The sequence below is a fragment of the Macaca mulatta genome, chromosome 11 (genome assembly GCF_049350105.2).
Source record: "Macaca mulatta isolate MMU2019108-1 chromosome 11, T2T-MMU8v2.0, whole genome shotgun sequence".
Lineage (NCBI taxonomy): Eukaryota > Metazoa > Chordata > Mammalia > Primates > Cercopithecidae > Macaca > Macaca mulatta.
In genome coordinates, this window is record NC_133416.1 from 106125450 (window position 1) to 106145684 (window position 20235).

At 39.9% G+C, this 20235-nt stretch overlaps 1 protein-coding gene across 10 annotated transcripts in view; it reads right to left on the bottom strand.

Annotated features, from left to right (window-relative positions):
- The window catches only part of ANKS1B (ankyrin repeat and sterile alpha motif domain containing 1B), a 1294913-nt gene that overhangs the window by 96671 nt on the left and 1178007 nt on the right, over nt 1-20235 (bottom strand). For 8 of the 10 annotated variants that reach the window (XM_028830273.2, XM_028830278.2, XM_028830270.2 and 5 more), the window contains 2 exons: nt 3411-3518; nt 584-763 (listed from right to left, as the gene is read on the bottom strand). In XM_028830273.2, the coding sequence (XP_028686106.1) occupies nt 584-763; nt 3411-3518 (288 nt within the window). The remainder of the gene's footprint in view (nt 1-583; nt 764-3410; nt 3519-20235) is intronic. The other 2 variants (XM_077954788.1, XM_028830284.2) reach the window with 1 other exon arrangement.

A 20235-nucleotide genomic window follows, 5' to 3' on the forward strand; every position in this document is an offset into this window, starting at 1 on the left:
TCCGAGGACAGGCTAGACATGAACATCCATACCAAAAACGTGGAAAGGTCCGAATGTGACAGATCTCCCTTTTCAATTATTTGTGCCAGAAAGCATCACTATTTTCAACTATTCAAGGTGACAATATGAGACAATGCAACTAGTCCCAGTAGAGCATTTCTGTATGAATGTATAGCTTTGGGAGGAAATTAACCACATCACACAGGGTTAATCCTTCCCTCCAAACTTCTGCCCCGTTATCCAACCAATTTACATTTTGTATTCTAAACTTTTATTACTCATTTTCATTATGATTTTACTTTGACACAATATTATTCCCTGGGCAAGACTTTCTGGGTGCAATGAGATCAGACATAATTTCTTCAGCAGGAATGCCTAACAAGGACATGTGTACACATTCCATTCCCAGACATTTCTGTCTAAGTCTAGTTCAGATGAGCAAGGAATGAAAGGCGGGGCATAAAATGATATAAATTCTACTTAGGCACGGGCAATAAGCATCCATAGGAAGCTACTGTTCAATATTAAAAGGCATTACCTGATATGGTTGAAAAAGATATCACAAAGGCTTATAACACCTTACCTGAGCCATCTGCCTCTCCAGTTTTGATCGGGGAATATCATCAAAGTAGTTTTCATTTCTTCTCCTCCTTGCATCGCCCTGCATGATAATGTGAGGAACGTCTAGGGAGCCACCAGTGGTGTAAGTGCTTTGGCTAAGTGATGGAGACAACTGAGGAGGAGTGTGATTACCACTGGGTTCCTGAATGGAAATATATCATGAAATAAATACCATGTTCCGTGGCTAACCTTTGGTTTCAAAATTGTGAAATACTGACAAGACAAACTGTGGGGGTGGGGAGTCGCTTTTGAAGCAACAGCCAAGGAATGAATGACATTCCACCATTTTATTAATGGCACAATCTAGTCAATACGTTTTTCCCCTAAGTATTTCAGGTCAAAGGTCTGAAATATCAAGAGTCAGGTTCTGTTTTCCTAAAGCAGCACCATGGATGGTCTCAGAAGGGAGGCACATCTATGTTGGGCACCTCTGACACTACTGTTTGTGTTTACAGGAAAGGAACTGGGCCCTCGCGTGGGCAGAGCGTCCTCACCATGGTAGATGCCATGATGAGAAAGCTAAAATGGGACCCAATGGGTCTTGATCCTTCATCAAAGAATGGTCTGACAACAGGGTTGGGAAGAGGACACAGTATGGCAACACAGCATGTCACACGCACAGACTGCAGAGCAGTGCATGCTACGACAGAGGATGTTTTTCCAAGGCAAAGACAACTCCATCCGAGGGAAACAGGTCAGGAGGAAGATAGGGGGCATAGACAGCTCAGCTCTACTGTTTGCAAGTAAAACAGGATTGGGATCATGGTGTTTCTTCAGATCCCTTCTCCTGCAGATATTCTGGACCTTCTGTGATAGATTTAGGTCCTACACTTTTTCTCGGAAATCTCTGTCTTTGATCTTTTTTTGTTCCCCTAAATCTCTTCCAGAGAGCCAGAATGAGAGGTTCAGAAGGGGAAGGAAAAAGAGCAGGGTAAGTAGCAGGAAATTACTTCTCTAAAGAGTTATTTTAGGATGACTACACTGATGGTGCTTATATCTTTCTCTCCTTCCATGTAGCAAAATGAAGGCAAAACAAAAATCACTTTTTTTTTTTCTAATTTATTTGACGCTCCTCTTTCTAATGGGTGAAATTTCTATTTGTACTTTTATGACTCCCAAAACTCTCAAGTAACCTCCAAATATCCCAGTGTACCCTAATGCCCCCAGTAATTAATTCAACCAGTATTCATGTAGTCCCTACCCATCCCACTCCAGTCTCTCTCAGGAGGCTAAGCTCGTCCTCCTGGAGCTAATTCTCTTGCATCCCCTGAAATCCTTGCGCATTTTCTTCTCCTCCAAAGCTGAATCAGACTCCAAATCCTAACAGCTCCTCTCCTGCCCCACCCTCTGTTATCCTGGCAGTGGCTATGTTGTTTGCTGAAGTGTATTCATAAGAGGCAGGCCACTGCATTTCATCACGACGGTTACGTCTGGGTGCATGCTTGTATTCATCCCTTCAGAAAGGAAATCAGAAACAAGCAAGTGCAGGACAAAAGAAAGAGAGCACAGCGGGCACCCCACAGCTTTCAGGGAGATCTCAGCTTTTTGACGAATTTTAGAAAAGTTCTTATAGGACGCATGAACACTGGTGACTGCCAGCCACTTCTTGCCACTGCCATTTTGCCTGGAAATCATCTCTCTCATTTTCTCTCTGCCCTTTCCTCCCTCCCTTCCTTCACTTCCCCTTTATTTCTCTCTCCCTTCTACAGGTTCTCTCTAGTTTCCTACCTCATAATTCTTTATTTTTTTTTTTTTTTGAGATGGAATTTCGCTCTATTGCCCAGGCTGGAGTGCAATGGCATGATCTTGGCTCACTGCAACCTCTGCCTCCTGGGTTCAAGCGATTCTCCTGCTTCAGCCTCCCGAGTAGCTGGGATTACAGGTGCGTGCCACCATGCCCGGTTAATTTTTTGTATTTTTAGTAGAGTCGGGTTTCACTGTGTTAGCTAGGATGGTCTCGATCTCCTGACCTCGTGATCTGCCTGCTTTGGCCTCCCAAAGTGCTGGGATTACAGGCATGAGCCACTATGCTGGGCTCCTACCTCATAATTCTAAAGTGTAGTTGAAGAAAAGAAATACCATTTATTAAGTAAGGTTTTAGATTCTCTATTCTGAATTTTTGAAGTGGGTAAAGTTGGACAAATTTTACTTCTTGAAAAAACAGAAGACCCTAAGGTTAATTTTAAATTGCTCTTTACTTAACTGTGGTCCTTGATCGATTTTCTTTCTGTGGGTTTGAGGAGTCTGACAGAAAACTCATTTCCGCTCTCCTGGTGTAATGGGGTGTGGGATGGGAGGTGAGGGAGTGGTTCTTTAAAGGTGGTGATTTGTCAGGCTGAATTCCATTATAGATGGATATCTAAATCTCAAAAATATATATTTAACTAATCTAGAAAAACAAATCTTGTTGTAGGGAGATTGATTTTACACAGATACGGTAAGCTACAAAGAAAAGAGCCTGCACTTGCTGATCTACTGCTTCAGTTGTATAAAGTGCATGTTTATAAAACCTATAAAACTGCACAAAATAATTCTTTTATTTCCTTACTCTGTTGCCCAGGCTGGAGTGCAGTGGTGCAATCTCTGCTCACTGCAACACTCCGCCTTCCGAGTTCAAGCGATTTTCATGCCTCAGCCTCCGGAGTAGCTGGGAATACAGTCGGGCACAACCACACCTGGCTAATTTTTTCTGTTTTTAGTAGAGGCAGGATCTCACCATGTTGGCCAGGCTGGTCTCAAACAAGTAATTCTTAAGGGCAGAGAACCAAATGAATGTGCTTGGCACTTACCCTGAGGGTGATGGACCGAGGGGGCTTCTGTGGGGGATCGTCGTGCAGCCTGTCTCCCAGAGATGCCAAAATACGTTTCCTGTGGCCAATCAAATTGATTTTTAAAACCTGAAACAACATATATTTGGGTTAAATATTTCATTGGAGAACAAATAATTTTTCTATGTCCTAAAACATGTGGGGTGAAAAGAGATTTGTGCAGTTACCCCTGCACCATGAGCTGTGGTGTGACGTCAGTGTGACTGTTGAAGTCAAGAAAGATTGCAGTAGCATCTGGGAAGCCTGGAGTGGCTAAGTAGTAGGGGCAGAAAGAGAAGGGAGGACGGTTCTCCTTCTACTCATGCTGCCTGAGAGTCTTATTCCCAATGCAGCAGCCTCAAGACCTTGCCAGAAGAGAAGCCAGCTCTTCTCATAAGCAGCTGAAAACTCACAGGATAAAATCTGAGTCCGGACTTGGCTTCGGGATAATGGGGACAGGCTGCCCTCTGTCTCTTTCCCTCCATCCAGGATATGCAGTCACGCCAGCCTCCTCTAGGTATTGGAAGCTCCACATTAATTCTCACCCTGGGGCCTCTACCCCTGCTCAATCAATCAGCTGCCTAGAACGCTCCCTCTCCCCACTGAGATTTTCAAATAACCAGGGAATTCTCATGGTTCTGGACACTGTTCTGGTGCTGTCTCCTCAGAAAGGTCTTCTCCCATCTCCTTATTGAAGGAGCCACGTCCTCAACCCCTGACACGCTCTCCATGATGATCCTCATTTTATCATGCTCTGAAAGCACTTTCTTTACAGGCTTAGTGTTTGTGTTTTGTTCCACCCTCTCCAGGCAAGCTTTCTGAGAGCAGGGCACTGGCATATGTTGATCACTATTATTTCCTCAAAGCATAAAAGGATGACTAAAAAAAAAATAAGGGATTAATGAATATGAAAGAATGAATGGTAATAGAGAGCTGCAAAATTAGAGTCATCTTGCATCAGGATACGGTTAGAATGAAGGACTACTGGGGTAGACTCAGAGCCTCCCCAGGATGGTATTTTGAATCTGACCTTGTTGCAAAGGGCACATGGTAGAAGAGCTCTCAAAGGGAACTGAGAATTGCAGCACCTCAGTCCTCAGCCCCATTCCTGGTGCTTTACCAGGGGCACACCCCTTTCAATCTTCCCAACTTCTCTATCTGGAAGGAGTTCTCACTTGACAGATGAAGAAACTGTGGTTTGGAGTGGTTAAGTCACCTACCCAAAAGCCAGCATGTGGTGGCTCTGGGATTTGAATCAGATTTGCCTGATTCCAAAGCATGTTTTACTGCAAAGTATACATCACAAAATTTGGGCATTTCTCCAAATATTACCAACTTCTTAAAAATATATTGTATATTTAATCCATTCATAAAAATGTGTTTACCTCTTCCCTACCCATGTGTAGTCCCAAGATAGAATAATCTTGTTGGGTAAGTAGTTTCCAAAGTCGTTACCGCATGTGTAAACTTTTTTCTTCTCTTTTCAAGTTTTAAGATAGAAGGTAGGGAGAGCATTTCTTTGGCAGGCATCCCATGCTACCTTGAATTTTTTTAAAATTTCAACTTTTATTTTAGATGTAGGTGGTATATGTGCAGGTTTGTTACATGGGCACACTGTGTGATGCTGAGGTCTGGGTTATGAATGATCCCGTCACGAGGTAGTATGCATAATACCCAAGTAGGTAGTTTTTCAGTCCTTGTCCCCTTCCTCCCTCCCCTCCTTTGTCATCCCCAGTGTCCACTGTTGCCATCTTTATGCCCATGAGTACTCCATGTTTAGCTCCCACTTATAAGTGCGAACATGCAATATTTAGTTTTTTTTTTTTTTTTTTGAGACGGAGTCTCGCTCTGTCGCCCAGGCTGGAGTGCAGTGGCGCTATCTCGGCTCACTGCAAGCTCCGCCTCCCGGGTTTACGCCATTCTCCTGCCTCAGCCTCCCGAGTAGCTGGGACTACAGGCGCCCGCCACCTCGCCCGGCTAATTTTTTTGTATTTTTAGTAGAGACGGGGTTTCATTGTGTTAGCCAGGATGGTCTCGATCTCCTGACCTCGTGATCCGCCCGTCTCGGCCTCCCAAAGTGCTGGGATTACAGGCTTGAGCCACCGCGCCCGGCCGCAATATTTAGTTTTCTGTCTCTGCATTAATTAACTTAAGGGTAATGGCCTTCAGCTGCATCCATGCTGCTGCAAAGGACATGATTTAGTTTTTTTATGTCTGTGTAGTATTTCATCTACCTTGACTTTTTATTTGTCTATTTGTTGGTTAACTTATGGGCCTTTCGGCCTAAACTGATGTATATTTTAAACTCACACTATGCCCTATTCCTTCGATGGCCACCCTCTGACCCGTGCCTGTTGATGATGAGGAGGGTAAATGTTAGCCAAGGTGAATGTCCCCATGCACCACATCCCTATGATTTTATAAAACCTTCATCTCCCCTGGCTGACGAATCCTAATCTTTTTAAGTTTGTTTTCATAAAGCAGCTCCTCTTTTCCATAAATCATTTCAGTTGACATCCTCTGGACTTTCTCCTACCCTATTATAGCTGCTTAAGGTTTGCTGAAAAAATGGCTCACAATATTGCAGGTGTAAGTGAACCGTGGCTTTACATGTATGCAGGATACTGTTTTCTGCTTTCAATACCCCTTTAAAATGTCCTTCCTAAGCACATGTGATTTCTAGCTAGCCTTTTAGCTGCAGTAGGAATAACTAGGGACAAAAGTATACACTGACTACAAAATCCCTTAATTTTGTTATAGCTAGTAGTTCAAAGCCCTTTAATCTAGGAGGGATGATTTGAATTATTTTTCCCTAAATTCCTTATCTTACAGTTGTCCAGGCAGAAGCCCATCTGGCATCCTTCTGCCCACTCACACAGCCCTGTGTTAGCTTTCTGCATTTATATTAACCAGTTTGGCATTTCACTACCTGGAAGAGCTTAGTGGTTTTTGCAAATCTGGAAATTTCAGCATGTATTCCTTTCAGATGATTTATAAATATGCTAACTAAGTGTGGCCCTACTGCTGATTACTTGCAGGCAGCATTGTTTACACAATCCATAGAAATGCCCTTACATTCTTGTATTGTTTCTTTTTTAAAGCATCGAGATCAAATAATTGCTCCATCTCAGAAAAAACACGATAACCTTTCCAAAGGTATTTTGCAAGTCTAAACACAGTATATTTTCTAATTCTCTTTTATTCTCAATCTCAATTACTTTGCCAAAAGCTTCTATTGGATAAAATTCCTCCCACAAAATCTTTCTCCCAGCAGATAGCCGGACCTCATGCTGATGGTACTACCTTGCCCCTTCCCTGAGTCCTGCTAAAAATGTCTTTATAATAAAGACATTCATTTGATTATTATTATTTACAAAACTGACATTAAATAACATATAACTGTGGTACAACTGAGCTGATGTAATCTCCACTATTGCTTTTGGTTTACTCTCCCACAACTTAATTTTGGGCAGGTTACCTGACTCCTCTGATCTCAGGTTTTCTCACATATAAAGTGAAGAAGTTAATGACAATTTCAAATGTTGTTGGGAAGATGAAGAGTAAATTGTGAGAATAATCAGCATAGTGCCTGACACATAGAAGTCGCAACTTTCACAGTGTGCTCATTCCAGTGAATGGGTTCTGAGGGTGCACAGGAATCCTGGCCCAGAAGAACAAGGACTTGGTCATTGTCATAAAGTCAATCATGTTAAAGAAATACACTGGAGCTTTGGATGAAGAGATGTGGCTAACTTTGGGAAAGCTCTCAATGAAGTAACTTATCCTACTAGGAACGTGGCTGATTTCTAGCTATTAGTCTGAGGCCAGACCCAATTTAAAAGAATATGCTCTTCTCCCATCCACATTGCTTAATCTTCAATAGGAGGTAAGCTGAGGCACTCCTCTGCACTGAATCTTCATTGTTGCCTCCTCCATAGAGCTACCCAGATGAGGGTGGATTGATGAATGGATGGATGGATACATAGATAGGAAACAAATCAACACAGGATGGTTAGTACTATCAAGATCACCTGGATAACTCTCCTTTTTATTAGAAATGAGCTCCCATCACTGAAGATACTGATGGTAACTTCCATTTCTTGAACATTTTCTATACTCTAGTTCTATGTTCTAGTTGTGTAGAAACTGTACCAAGTGGTTATACATGTATATAAATATCTCTTGTAATCCTTACAATAGCATACAATAAAACCATTCTCATTTTAGAGATGCAAAATTTGAGATTATGAAATGCTAAGGAACTTCTCCAAGGTCACACCGCTAAGAGGCACATGGCTAGGATGTGCACCTGATTCTTAACCTGCCCTTCACCACTCTCCTTGCTCTTCTTCTTGCTGTTAACCTCTACACCTTTTGACCTTTAGTTAAACTATTGGTTATGTCATCATGAGGCTTAAGACGTTGCTTCTTACTTTGAGTTATCATGTTTAAAGCATTTACGTAGGGCTTTGAGCATCTGAAAACATTAAAATAATTCACTTTTTCATAAGGCTTATAGCATTGTTAAAGCTACAGGCTACAAGGGCAGGTAACTCACAGTATTCCCTGTGAAATACATATATAGACCAAGGACAGGAAACCCTCATCATCCGAGATTCGATCTGAGCTGGCTCACTGTGGAGTGGTAGACAGGGGGACAGTTGGCTTCAAAATGTCCAAGTTGACAATAACAAATCTAATTGGCAAAACAATAACAGAGAATATTCCAAAGAAAGATGGTCATTATGGAAAAGTCAAGTCTGAAGGCTTTTGGGTTTGCCTTGAGTGAGAAGAGCTTAATAGCAGACTGTCTTTGCAAGCAGATGGGGTTCCTGAGGTAGTGGAATCCTACAACCCCAGGCATCATGGGTGATAACCAGTGTGAAAACTTTAGTTTTCAAAAAAACCAGAGTAATGGTTACTGCAGTAGAGAAGAATTCTGTGTTTTCATTACTGCTTGGGTTAAAGTTAACTGTTCAGACAAAGAACATAATGGGAGTAAAAGACAAAATAATGGTAATATATTGGATATTTAGTTATTCTAAGATATTGAAGCAATTCAGTTCAACTCAAAAAACAATATTGAATTTCTGCTACCAATTATTTGGAGGATTCAAAGGGGAAAGTCCATGAACAGAGCTTACAATATTGGAGAGATCAGGCACAAATAACTATGTTATCACACTATTAACTAAGACAAAATTATTATACACATGAGCGTAAGAATGTGGCTCCAACTGCTGAGTTCCAATAGATAAGAAATAAAAGTTGGCCAGGCGCGGCGGCTCATGCCTGTAATCCCAGCACTTTGGGAGGCTGAGATGGCTGGATCACAAGGTCAGGAGATCGAGACCATCCTGGCTAACACAGTGAAACCCCCCATCTCTATTAAAAATAAGAAAAAAAATTAGCTGGGCATGGTGTTACATGTCTGTAGTCCCAGCTATTCGGGAGGCTGAGGCAGGAGAATCACCTGAACCCAGGAGGTGGAGGTTGCAGTGAGCTGAGATTGCACCACTGCGCTCCAGCCTGGGAGATGGAGCAAGACTCTGTCTCAGAAAAAAAAAAAAAAAAAAAAAAAAAAGAAAGAAAAAGAAATAAAAGTTATTCCATGTGTTCTTAATGGTTTTTATTACAACTATTGTTAAGAGGAATGTGGGTCAAAGGCAAGGAATATTGTTGAAACAACAGGAGTCAGCCACAGGTGGGCATCCGTTCATCACAGCAGTAGCCACCTCCAGGAATTTTCTCCAGTATCACTTAAACAGGATAATTCCAGAAACCCCACTGTGAATCCCAGCAACAGAAGAATAACCATGCTGGATGACAATCCTATGATATCACGTCACTGCTGTTTATGTTTCTGGGTTTGGCTGTGGGAATTCGGCCGGACGGTATCATGATATGACCCTCATACGGAATAGCTTACTTCAGAATATATGTCATAGCAAAGCTGAAAGTCAATGTACTTAAACTTCTTTTTTTCTTTTAAAATTTAATGTGATATAAAATTAAACATGTTTACATTTATATCACATTAAATTTTACATGTTTAATTTAAACATGATGTAAATGAAGCATTTTTCTTTATCTACTTTAACAAAATTAAATAACATTTTGATTATAATAGCTATACTGCTTTCCCATTTTAGATACTTTATAAAATACAGAAAAACAAGTAGGAGAACAAGTAATCCACAAACTATGTCTAAATAGATATATTTCCTTTCATTTTTTTCTCCCACGATTATGTTTTGTGGTGGTCATATCGTAAATACCGTTTTCGCCTTTTTTTTTCAGTTCTTTAAAGCTAGAGAACTTTTCTACATACACAACTCTCAGTAGACGTTTTAACTAACTCTATATTATCACATTATTGTTTCAGAGAAGTATGTCATAATTCATTAAACATTTCCCCTACCGTTGAAAATTTTGGTTTGTGCTTCTTTCTGGATAGCAAACATTCCACATGCATAAATAATTCTATCATCCTACAATTTCCATTCTCACTGCCATGTTTACATAGACACAGCATGGAAAACACTAAAGAAGACTGCAAGAATCACACAAGTCATGCAGAAAAGTCATGTAGCAACAGTCTGTCTCCATGTTCTGCATGAAATCTCAATCCATTTATCACCGGCTGGACCAATTCCTCCTGAGAAAATCACAAGCCAACATAATGTTCCTCAGTGTCATATTTTGCATTTGTTATGTTTTTGGAGTTCAGAGTTAGCTAACAGATGTGAAATAGCACATATAGCTGGAATTCTTCAGAGAGTACACATACAGCGATGCTGGGCACACAAGCGATTCTAGTTCTCACCACCAGGAGACTGCATCCTTTTTATTCCAAGATTTTTATTGAGGGAGGGAGTTCATCCTGCGTTTGGAACTCACTCCCATTTTAGGGGGTAGATTATTTCCCCTTTCCTTTCTAGATACTTGCCAACTAAAGAGAACAGCTCCTATGCAAGTCTATATAGCTCACCTGGCTTCAGAGTAGCCTCTTCTAATAAAACTGCAAGTGTTCTGAGCGGTTCTGGTGTTCCTAAATGCCAAGAATGGAAGTTGTGGCGGAAGTTGATCTGCTTTGTTCTCATCTGCAGAACTAAAATTGCAAATAATTGTCAAAGTTTTCCTCCCTGCCTGAGAACAATTTCTAAACACTTTCCACCTGAAAGCATCAAGGCAAAAGTGCCTGTATATAATTCCATTTCAGATTCCTGCAATCTTAGAAATCTTCACTTGAACTTGCATACAATTTTTGACCATGACATTTTTCTCTCTTATTTCTTGGACTGCAAAAATCCATGTCTGGCATGGGATGGTGAACAGAAAGAACTTAGGAGCAGAAAGTCATGACATTTGGCTCTTCTCTTACTCTTCTTCTAGCTAAGTAATCTTTAATGTCTTTGAGTTGTAATATAAAGGGGAGAATAACAGTCTTATTCAACAAATATTTCTTGGATTCCTTTCACATATAACCACCATGTTATGCAATTTGTGAGCCACAAAGAAGAAAAAATATCGAGTCCTCCAGGGCTCTCAATCCAGGTGGTAAAAAAATATTAAAACTATGTGAACATACGTGCGTATATATTTGTGTGTATGTATGTAGGCATCTATGTGTCTATGCATGCATGCATGCATGTATGTATCTATCTATCTTTCTATCTATCATCCATCCATCTGTCTGAATATATACATCTACACAGTCTTCCCAGTCTAAAAGGGGTTTCTGTGGATTGAATGAGAATGACTAGGAAGCTTATCTGGAATTATAAAACACAGAACTAAGGTACTAAGGTATCATTTCTGTTTTAAGTATCACAGAAACTTAAAACTTTCTTACCCTATCAACAATATTTGGATATTATCTTTGATATTTAAATGTGCCATTATGGATATCTCTGGGTAGATTTTAGATCCAGAATCATGCCTTCCACTTCTCCAACCTTCTCTCCTGTTATTTCTTTGTGCCACATATACACACTTGTGCATATTCCAGAATGTCTCTGCCTGGATTTTCATTACATCGACCTTTCTTTCTCTGAATTTCTTTAGTATCTGTGGGCTGCCCTGTGCTGTTGACACGTGATACATCCTGGTGGGTACAGCTAGCTCTCTTTATTTGTGTATGTGTCTTACCTGATCAACTAGACTATAGGCGCTGGAAAGTCAGATATGGTGTTACTGTATCTCAGGGTTCTTCAATGCATCTAGCCCACGAGTACAACTCAAAGGTGATCTCTAAGATCTCAACTCAAACCCCTGTCAAGGTGGACAATAAATGAAGCAGGCGAGATGTCTCTAAAAGAAAAAGAGGGAAGGAAAATAATACCTACGTCTTATTTCCTTCCCTTTCTACTCTCAAGACTCTTCTACTCTTTCTGAGCTTTTGCACCTTAATTCCTACACACAGTCTTGCCATGGGTGATGCAAAATTTCCTTACGCCCCACCATCTGTAACTCTTTCCCTTTACCTTTGCCACTTCATCTAAAAAAATTCCCTCTGACTACAGTTTCCAAATTCCCTTTTCCTTCTGCTATTACTTTCCAAACGAACTGCTACTAAATAATCAGCAAATAACTGTTTGACAGATGCCACCGAAATACAACTGTACTAACCTATGGAAAGGAAAAGAGGTTCCAAGTCAAACAGCTCCAGAGAGAGCAAAGGATAGTCAGAAAGAGTGAGGAAGGAGGAATGTGTGTTTTCTGAATATACTCTGTCTCATTAAATAGGAAATACTAATTATGAGGAAATGAGATCATCTTTGCATGAAAAGAGAGACCTTAATGGTATAATTGCCTCTGAACATTTAAGGGCTCTGGAGGTACAAAGCCTTCTTTTGTAATCAATGAGAATCTTAGGTTTATTTGTGAAGCTCTCTGAATTACCTCTTGATGAAGGTACTAATTTTCTGACTTTCACATCAACATTGCTTCAGAAGATTAAAAACACACACAAAACAAAACAATAAATCAGTTCCCAACTAATTTCCCTGAAAGTTACTTTTAAGTAAAGCTTGCTGCCAGGTAAGTTTTTATAGGAGAAATTTGGTTTACGTTGCTCAATAACCCAATCGTTGGGGTTACTGAAGGAAAAATTTGTTACAAAAGAAAATGGGAAGTATGTGCAATATCCCAGATCTGAAGTTATTCTTGGAGATGTGAAGATGTGCTAATAGCATCTGAAAAGTGCAAATCTCCCTGCAGTACTATGAATACATAAAAATGCTCTGCATCTTAAGAAGTAGAGAGACTGCTGTTTTGCTATATTTTGCTAACCATGCAGGATATTTACTGCTAAGGAGGGTATTTTTGAGATCATAAAATTTATGATCAATTACATTGTGTGACTGATGCTCTCAGTATTGTAAGTGAAATTATGGTTATCAAAATTCATTAACATATGTCCATATAAAATAAACAGAAACATGCAACATACATGAATATACCCAAATATGGGTGAATATACCCATATTTGTAAAAGAAGCTCTAAGACAAATTGAGTCTCAAGAGACAATCCGAGGTAAGTGACGGCCTGGTTACTCCATTGGTCTTTTCTGCTCTGTTGCTGCTCTGCCCCTCTTCTTGATGTTTCGCTACTTTAATGACATATAACACCCTCCATCAGCAGACAGAATAGTGAAAGAGGCAGTGAATTCAATCCAGCCAATTCTGTTTCTGTCAGCAGCTCTGATAAAAGGGTTTTATGTGGGAGGAGGTAAAAAATCTACCTAAAACTAGCTAAACCAAAGTTTTAAAAATGCATCCACAGATTTTACTTAGCCTAGCCAGCTACTACTGCACTTTAGAATTGGACGTTTACCATATTTCAGCTACGTATGGCGGCAAAAAGGATGTTAAGGTTAAAAAGAAGTATTATAAGGAAAGAAGAGGTTGAGTCCCAAGGACAAGTTCAAAAAGAAGAAAAAAAAAGGGTAACAACAGTGAGAGAGATTTCTTATCATCTCTTTTCTCCCATTGTCCCCACCCCCCTCACTATCCCCTTCCTTATTTCCTGGAGAGTCACATCACAGAGTAGAGCTGGAAATCACTTTAAACTCATAAGAATGGCTAACATTAGAAAACAATGACCCTGCCTAGGATGGTAAGGATGTGGAGGAACTGGAACTCTCATCTTGCTAGCAGGATTGTAAATGGCACAGGCACTTTTGGGGAAACTGTCAGTTTCTCAAGTTTTGACCCAGTTTTCTAACATATAACCCAGCGAGTTGACTCTAGCTAGTTACTCCTAGCTAAAAATGAATACATATGCCCACATAAAGATTTGTACATAAATGTTTAAGCAACATTATTCATAATAGCTAAAAATTAGAAACAATCCAAATGTCCAATCAACTGGTGAATGGATAAGTAAAATATGGTATATTCATGCAATGAAATACTGCCTAATGATACAAAGGAATGGGCTATATGATACAGGCTATAGCATCAACAGATCTCAAAAACATTATGCTAAGTGAAAGAAGCTGCACACACAAGATGATATAATATTGTAGGATTCCATTTATATGAGTTTCTAGAAAGCACAAAACTTTATGTACAGAAAGCATATCAGTGGTTATCTGGAGTAGGAATAGGAGCAGGGATTGACTGAAATGAGCATAAAGGAACTTTTTAGGGTGATGGAAATGTTCTAAAATGGGATTGTGTTGATGGTTGCTTTATAGGTTCGTTTATAGGATGTATAGGTTTACTGAAATTTATCTAACTGTACACTTAAAATGGGTGATTTTCATGATCTGTAATTAAATTGCAATGAAATTGTCTAAAAAAAAATAATGCTGGGAGAATCCATTCAGTATGCGGTATTGTATAAAAAAGGCCATTCCTGAAGGCTGTAATCCAGGCTGCTCGAGAGGAAGACCTCTGTTGTCTTGGAATGTATCACTTATCAGCTGGATGGAAGAGTGAGCAACATACACACTGCAGGATGTCTTAAGGAAAATGTGACCTGCAGGGTAGCTTTGTTCTAGGAGCCTACTACTATTTAACTATAGGCTAATAGACTCTGTAGCATATTCTTTGTTATTAGTGTACAATACAGTAAATTAGTACTGACTTTCCTATGTATGTACATTTTTTTTTTTTTTTTTTTGAGATGGAGTCTTGCAGTGTCCCAGGCTGGAGTGCAGTGGTATGATCTCGGCTCACTGCAAACTCCGCCTCCTGGGTTCATGCCATTCTCCTGCCTCAGCCTCCAGAGTAGCTGGGACTACAGGCGCCCGCCACCACGCCCGGCTAATTTTTTTGTATTTTCAGTAGAGACGGGGTTTCACCGTGTTAGCCAGGATGGTCTCGATCTCCTGACCTCGTGATCCCCCTGCCTCGGCCTCCCAAACTGCTAGGATTACAGGCGTGAGCCACTGAGCCCAGCCTGTACGTACATTTTTGAGGGTCTTAATCCTCCAAGTCATAACACTTTGGTAAAAATGTTTATGCTTTCTAAATACTTACTACAAATGGCTTATGGATGTTTGAAAAGAGTGGAGTGATCACTAGGAGCCAACATGGGTTCTCTCTGGATGGGTAACAGGTGGTGATCATGAGATGGCACTCAAGAACCAGAGAATAAGGTTGCATTCTAAGCATCAAATTAATCACATCAACAGTGCTATGATTTGAATTTTCTCTGAGAAAAACTCAGCTTGAAATTGGATCTCCAATGTGTCAGTGTTGGCAGATGGGGCCTAATGGGAGGTATCTGGGTCATGAGGCGGCGAATCCTTCTTGAAATAATTTGTGCCATTCTCTCAGGAGTGAATGAGTTCTTGCTCTGGCAAGACTGGATTAGTTCTCACAGGGATGAATTAGTTCCTGCAAGAGTGGGTTGTTAAGAAGCCAGGACATCCTGTGGGTTTTGCCTCTTCACACGTCAGCTTCTCCTTTAACCTTTAGCCATGTTGTGATACAGCACCAGAAATTCTCACCAGAAGCTAAGCAGGTGCGGGCACCATGCTTCTTGAACTTCCTAGCCTGCAGAACCGTGAACTAAATAAACCTTTTCTTCTTTATAAATCACCCAGTCTCAGATGTTCTGTTATAGCAACACAAAACAGACTAGGACAAACAAAGTGATTGAAGTCAGAATGACTTTCTAGTCCATGAAGAGTCAATGAAATAGACTGGCAGCGTGACTATAGTTTAATTGGTGATACTGAAATCCAGCTAAACAAAGAAAGTGTGCCAGGGTAGGGTGGAGCAGCAAGGGTAGAGGGCAGATTGAAGCAATGAAACTATGGAAAAAAGAATTAGAATGTCTAGCTTTGATAGCATCATGGGGAGAGAGACTGAATCTTAACGTAAGTAAGCTCCCTGATTACTCAAGGGGCTATTTTATCAGGTTTTGTACTGATCTAAATGAAATATCCCTCAAAATTCCCTTTCCTTCAATACCACATGTACCAGGAAGCAGTAATCACTGAATCAGTGTTCTGAGTACCCAGATATGAGAAGAGGAAGTGTTGAAGATGGGGGATTAGGGAGCGGAGCATTCGGTCAGTTAGAGAATCCTTCCCATCATGTATTAACAGACTGGACATCTTGATACACTGATCTCTCCTTAGTTAAATTAAATCAATGCCACCGAGGCACAGAACCTGATCAGGAGGGCATAGTGATTAAGAGTGGGGCTTGCTGTCAGGGTGACCTGAGTGTGAGTGTTGGTACTGGCATTTACTATATATGCCTTTTGGTCAATTATTTAACCTCTCTCAGTGTCACCTACCTTGTGTAAAATGATGGAGCTAAGAAATAGTATTCTCCTCTTAGTATAATAGTTAGGATTAAATGAGACACATGCAATGCATTAAGCACAGTGCCTGGTATAAAATGAGCTTCATAAAATTCTAACTTTATTCAGTGTTTTGATTAAGCCCAGTTTCTGAACTGGAAGGGCTGAGCCCTCCCCTAGAACCTGCCCAAAAGGAGCTCAGCAGCCAGCCATGCCCCTTTTTCCTGGCAACAACCCCTGCGTCATCAGCCACTCTTCAAACTTTGCTGGCCTCACTGAAAATCCGTTTTTGCCAAACTTTATTAACTTTCTTTTTGTTGACAGAGTTATTAATATGAGGTTCACAGACCAGGAGAATGTCACAGATATAGTGTCTTTGGTTCCAATAAAGCACTTGATGAAGTCTTTCATTATCTATAAGACGGTGGGCTCTATGAGAGAAAAATTAAGTGGATTCACAGCTGGTTGTACATCTACAGCCAAGAGGCTTGATGAATGGCTCTGTCATAACCTGTTGGGGGACCACTGATTGAATGCCACAGGCTCTGCCCCTGGGTTCTGCTCTATTCAATATTCTTATTAATGGCATCAAAGTAGACATAAGAAGAAAACTTATCAGATTTTTCAATGACATAAAACTGTGAAAAATATTTAGTATAATAATAGGCTAAACGTAAAATTCAACATTCTCTCAATGGGCTGAAAAGGCCAACCTGACACCAAAAAGATGCAATTTAACAGGCATAAATATAATGTCTTACATTAAGGATCCAAAATAAATCAATTGTTCAAGTTCAAGATGGGAAAGATATGGCTGTGCCACCGTTCAAAGAAATAGCTGAATTTTTAGTTAAACATAGGAAAGTGTTTAGCAGAAAGAATGCAAAAGTACGTGTCTGATAGGAAGGGAATGAACTCATTTAGAATAATTTTGCCAAAGAAATGATCTCATTTACCTTACCATTTCAACCTAACAAGGCTGGTAATTACAGATCTTAACTTTAGGAATGCATTAATTGAGGTTCAGGAATTTAAGGAACTTGTCAAAGTGATGACAAAATCAGGATTTGAATCCAGTTTCGACTTACAAAATTCGTGCACTTTGGATTCATTCTATCTTGCTGCCACTTCTCTCCCAGAGCTGCTGTGTGGCTCAAGTGAGACAATTTTAATGGACGGACCTAGCACAGTGCCTGGCCCCTACCTTCTGCTCAAAAGTGACTGATTATTTTTCTCCCAGAGACTCATTAAATGTAAGGCTGTGTGCTTGCTTATATTAACAACCAGTACTTTATTATTATAATATGAACTCTGCAGTCTATTCTAAGTCTTTTCAAGTTTATCCATTAATATACCTAGTGCAGAAATGATTCTGTCGATTTTCATTCTCTTGTTCACCATTATTTCCAAATCCTTAATGCCAGAAGAGAAAGTCCAGCCTGGAAAAGGCACTGGAAAATTCGAGGGCAATCTGAAAATCTCTGTCAGTCAGTAATGATTCCCAGATAATCAAAACTTTTTTTTTTTTTTAATTAAGGTAACTTTCAAGGGCTGCATTAGTGGTTCAACGTTGCGTATTTACATGACAAAAACCTCAATTACCTTTAGATAATGAGGTGGTGTGTTAAGTAACCTCAGTACAATGATCTGCATATAGAATGTATGAGATTTTCAATTAATTCAATTATTTAATTAGTTTAGCTTATGGTTAAAAAGATACTTTTTTTCTGTTGTTGGAGTCCTTACTAGAATTCTTCATATATATACACACACACACACACAGACACACACACACACACACACACACACACACACATATACACACACAAACATATATACACACACACACACATATATACACACACACACATATATATGTATATTTTGTTCTCTCCTGACTAAGCGTGGCTTGTTGACAGTCTTTAATTCTTTCCTGGCTATTTGGAATACTGCATTGCATCTGAGTCATGCTCTGGGAAGACTATTTGCCACTGGTTCACAGTGCTGCTGCAAAAGGTGGCTGAGGAATGCCCACTGGCTCCAGCAGTATCCTGGAAGATTTAGCTTTTAAACAAAGGAATTCTTAGGAGCAGTTAGTTGTCACTGCCTCCTGCACTAAAAGCAAGGGCTGACAACATTAGCTATCCAAAAATTCCAGTTAATGAAGGTTTTATTGTAAAAAAGAATCCAGTTGGGGGAAGGTGCAAACTCTTTGTAATTTTCTCTCCCTCTTTCTCTTGGCCTAGGCCAGCCATGATTCACAAAGCTGGAGAATGGAGAATCATTAGCTGCTGAGGTGCTGGTCATCCCATCCTGGCAAGGAAAGGAACAGGTATGAGTGACCAGGTTGACCTGTGCAGTGGATGAGCTGTAAACGTCTTTTGTAAGCTGTTTTATAAAAATATGGAGACAACTGATGATTCTGGAAGTGGAGGATGCTTTGGGGGCCAGAGCACATACTCTGCAAAAAAGAAGGTCACTTCTTTCAGGTTTTAAGCTCAAATGTGAACGCATCAGTGGACTTTCACATGAGCTGTGCTTTCTTTCTGGAATGTCTCCTTTTCCTCTTCTCCATCTAGTGAACATCTACTCATCTTCCACTCTTTCAAGTTGAGTAAAATACTACTTTTTAACAAATAACAGCAACAGAACAATTAACGGCAACAGAACTTTGGAATGATAGTATCAAACTAGTCCTGATTAATTAAAAAAAATCTACTTAGCACATTGTATGAAAAAATGAAGTCTGTTTGTTTTTATTTTCTTAAGCCACTTTATTCCAGTATACTGACATGTAAAAAGTTGTACATATTTAATGCATACAGCTTGATGAATTTAGGGATAAGTACATACACATCAAACCATCACCACCATCGAGACTATAAGCATATCCATCAGCTCCCACATTTTCCTCCAGCTCCTTTTATTATTATTATCATCATCATTTTTGTGTGTGTGTGGTAAGAATACTTAACACAAGATATCCTCTTTTGGCAAATTTTAATTGCAAAATACAGTATTGTTAAGTTACTGAAACTATGCTATAGTAGATCTCTAGAACTTATTTATCTTGTGTAACTAAAATTTTGTCTTGTTTCACCATCACCTTTCCATTTCTGTCCCAGGCCCTGGTGACCACCATTCTACTGTCTGCTTTTATGGGTTTGGCAATATTAGATTCCATATTTAAGTGAGATCATATAGCATTTGCTTTCTATGCCTGGCTTATTTCACTTAGTATAATGTCCTTCAGGTTCATCCATATTGTTGCAAATGGCAGGATTTCCTTCTTTTTCATGGCCAAATAATATTCCATGGCATGTATATACTACATTTTCTTTATCTATTCATCTAATGATGGACATACAGATTGATTCCTTGTCTTGGACATTTTGACTAATGCTGCAATGAACATGGGAGTGCAGGTATCTCCCCCAGATCCTAATTTTTTTTCCTTTTTTTTTTTTTCTTTTTTGAGATGGAGTTTTGCTCTGTCACCCAGGCTGCAGTGCAGTGGAGAGATCTTGGCTCACTGCAACTTCTGCCTCCTGAGTTCAAACGATTCTCCTGCTTCAGCCTTCTGAGCAGCTGGGATTATAGGCATGCGCCACCATGTCTGGCTAATTTTTGTATTTTTAGTAGAGATGGGGTTTCATCATGTTGGCCAGGCTGGTCTCAAACTCCTGACCTTAGGTGATTCGCCCACCTCAGCCTCTCAAAGTGCTGGGATTATGGGCTTGAGCCACTGCACCTGGCCAAGATCCTGATTTAAATTCCTTTGGATAAATACCCAGAAACAGAACTGAAGAATCATATGGTGGGTCAATTTTTAATACATATTTATTTTGTATCAGGTTGCAAATTTGTTGATGAAAATTATGAGCTCAAGATGAAAAAGTGAAAAGTAGAGCAATGCTTTCTAAGAAATAGATACTGAACTATCAAATAGAAAAGTAATATCCCCACTTGCTAATATAATTCATCATAATTTACAAGTCTCTAATGAGAACCAAGCAATAAACAATGACTTAGCGTTTGTTA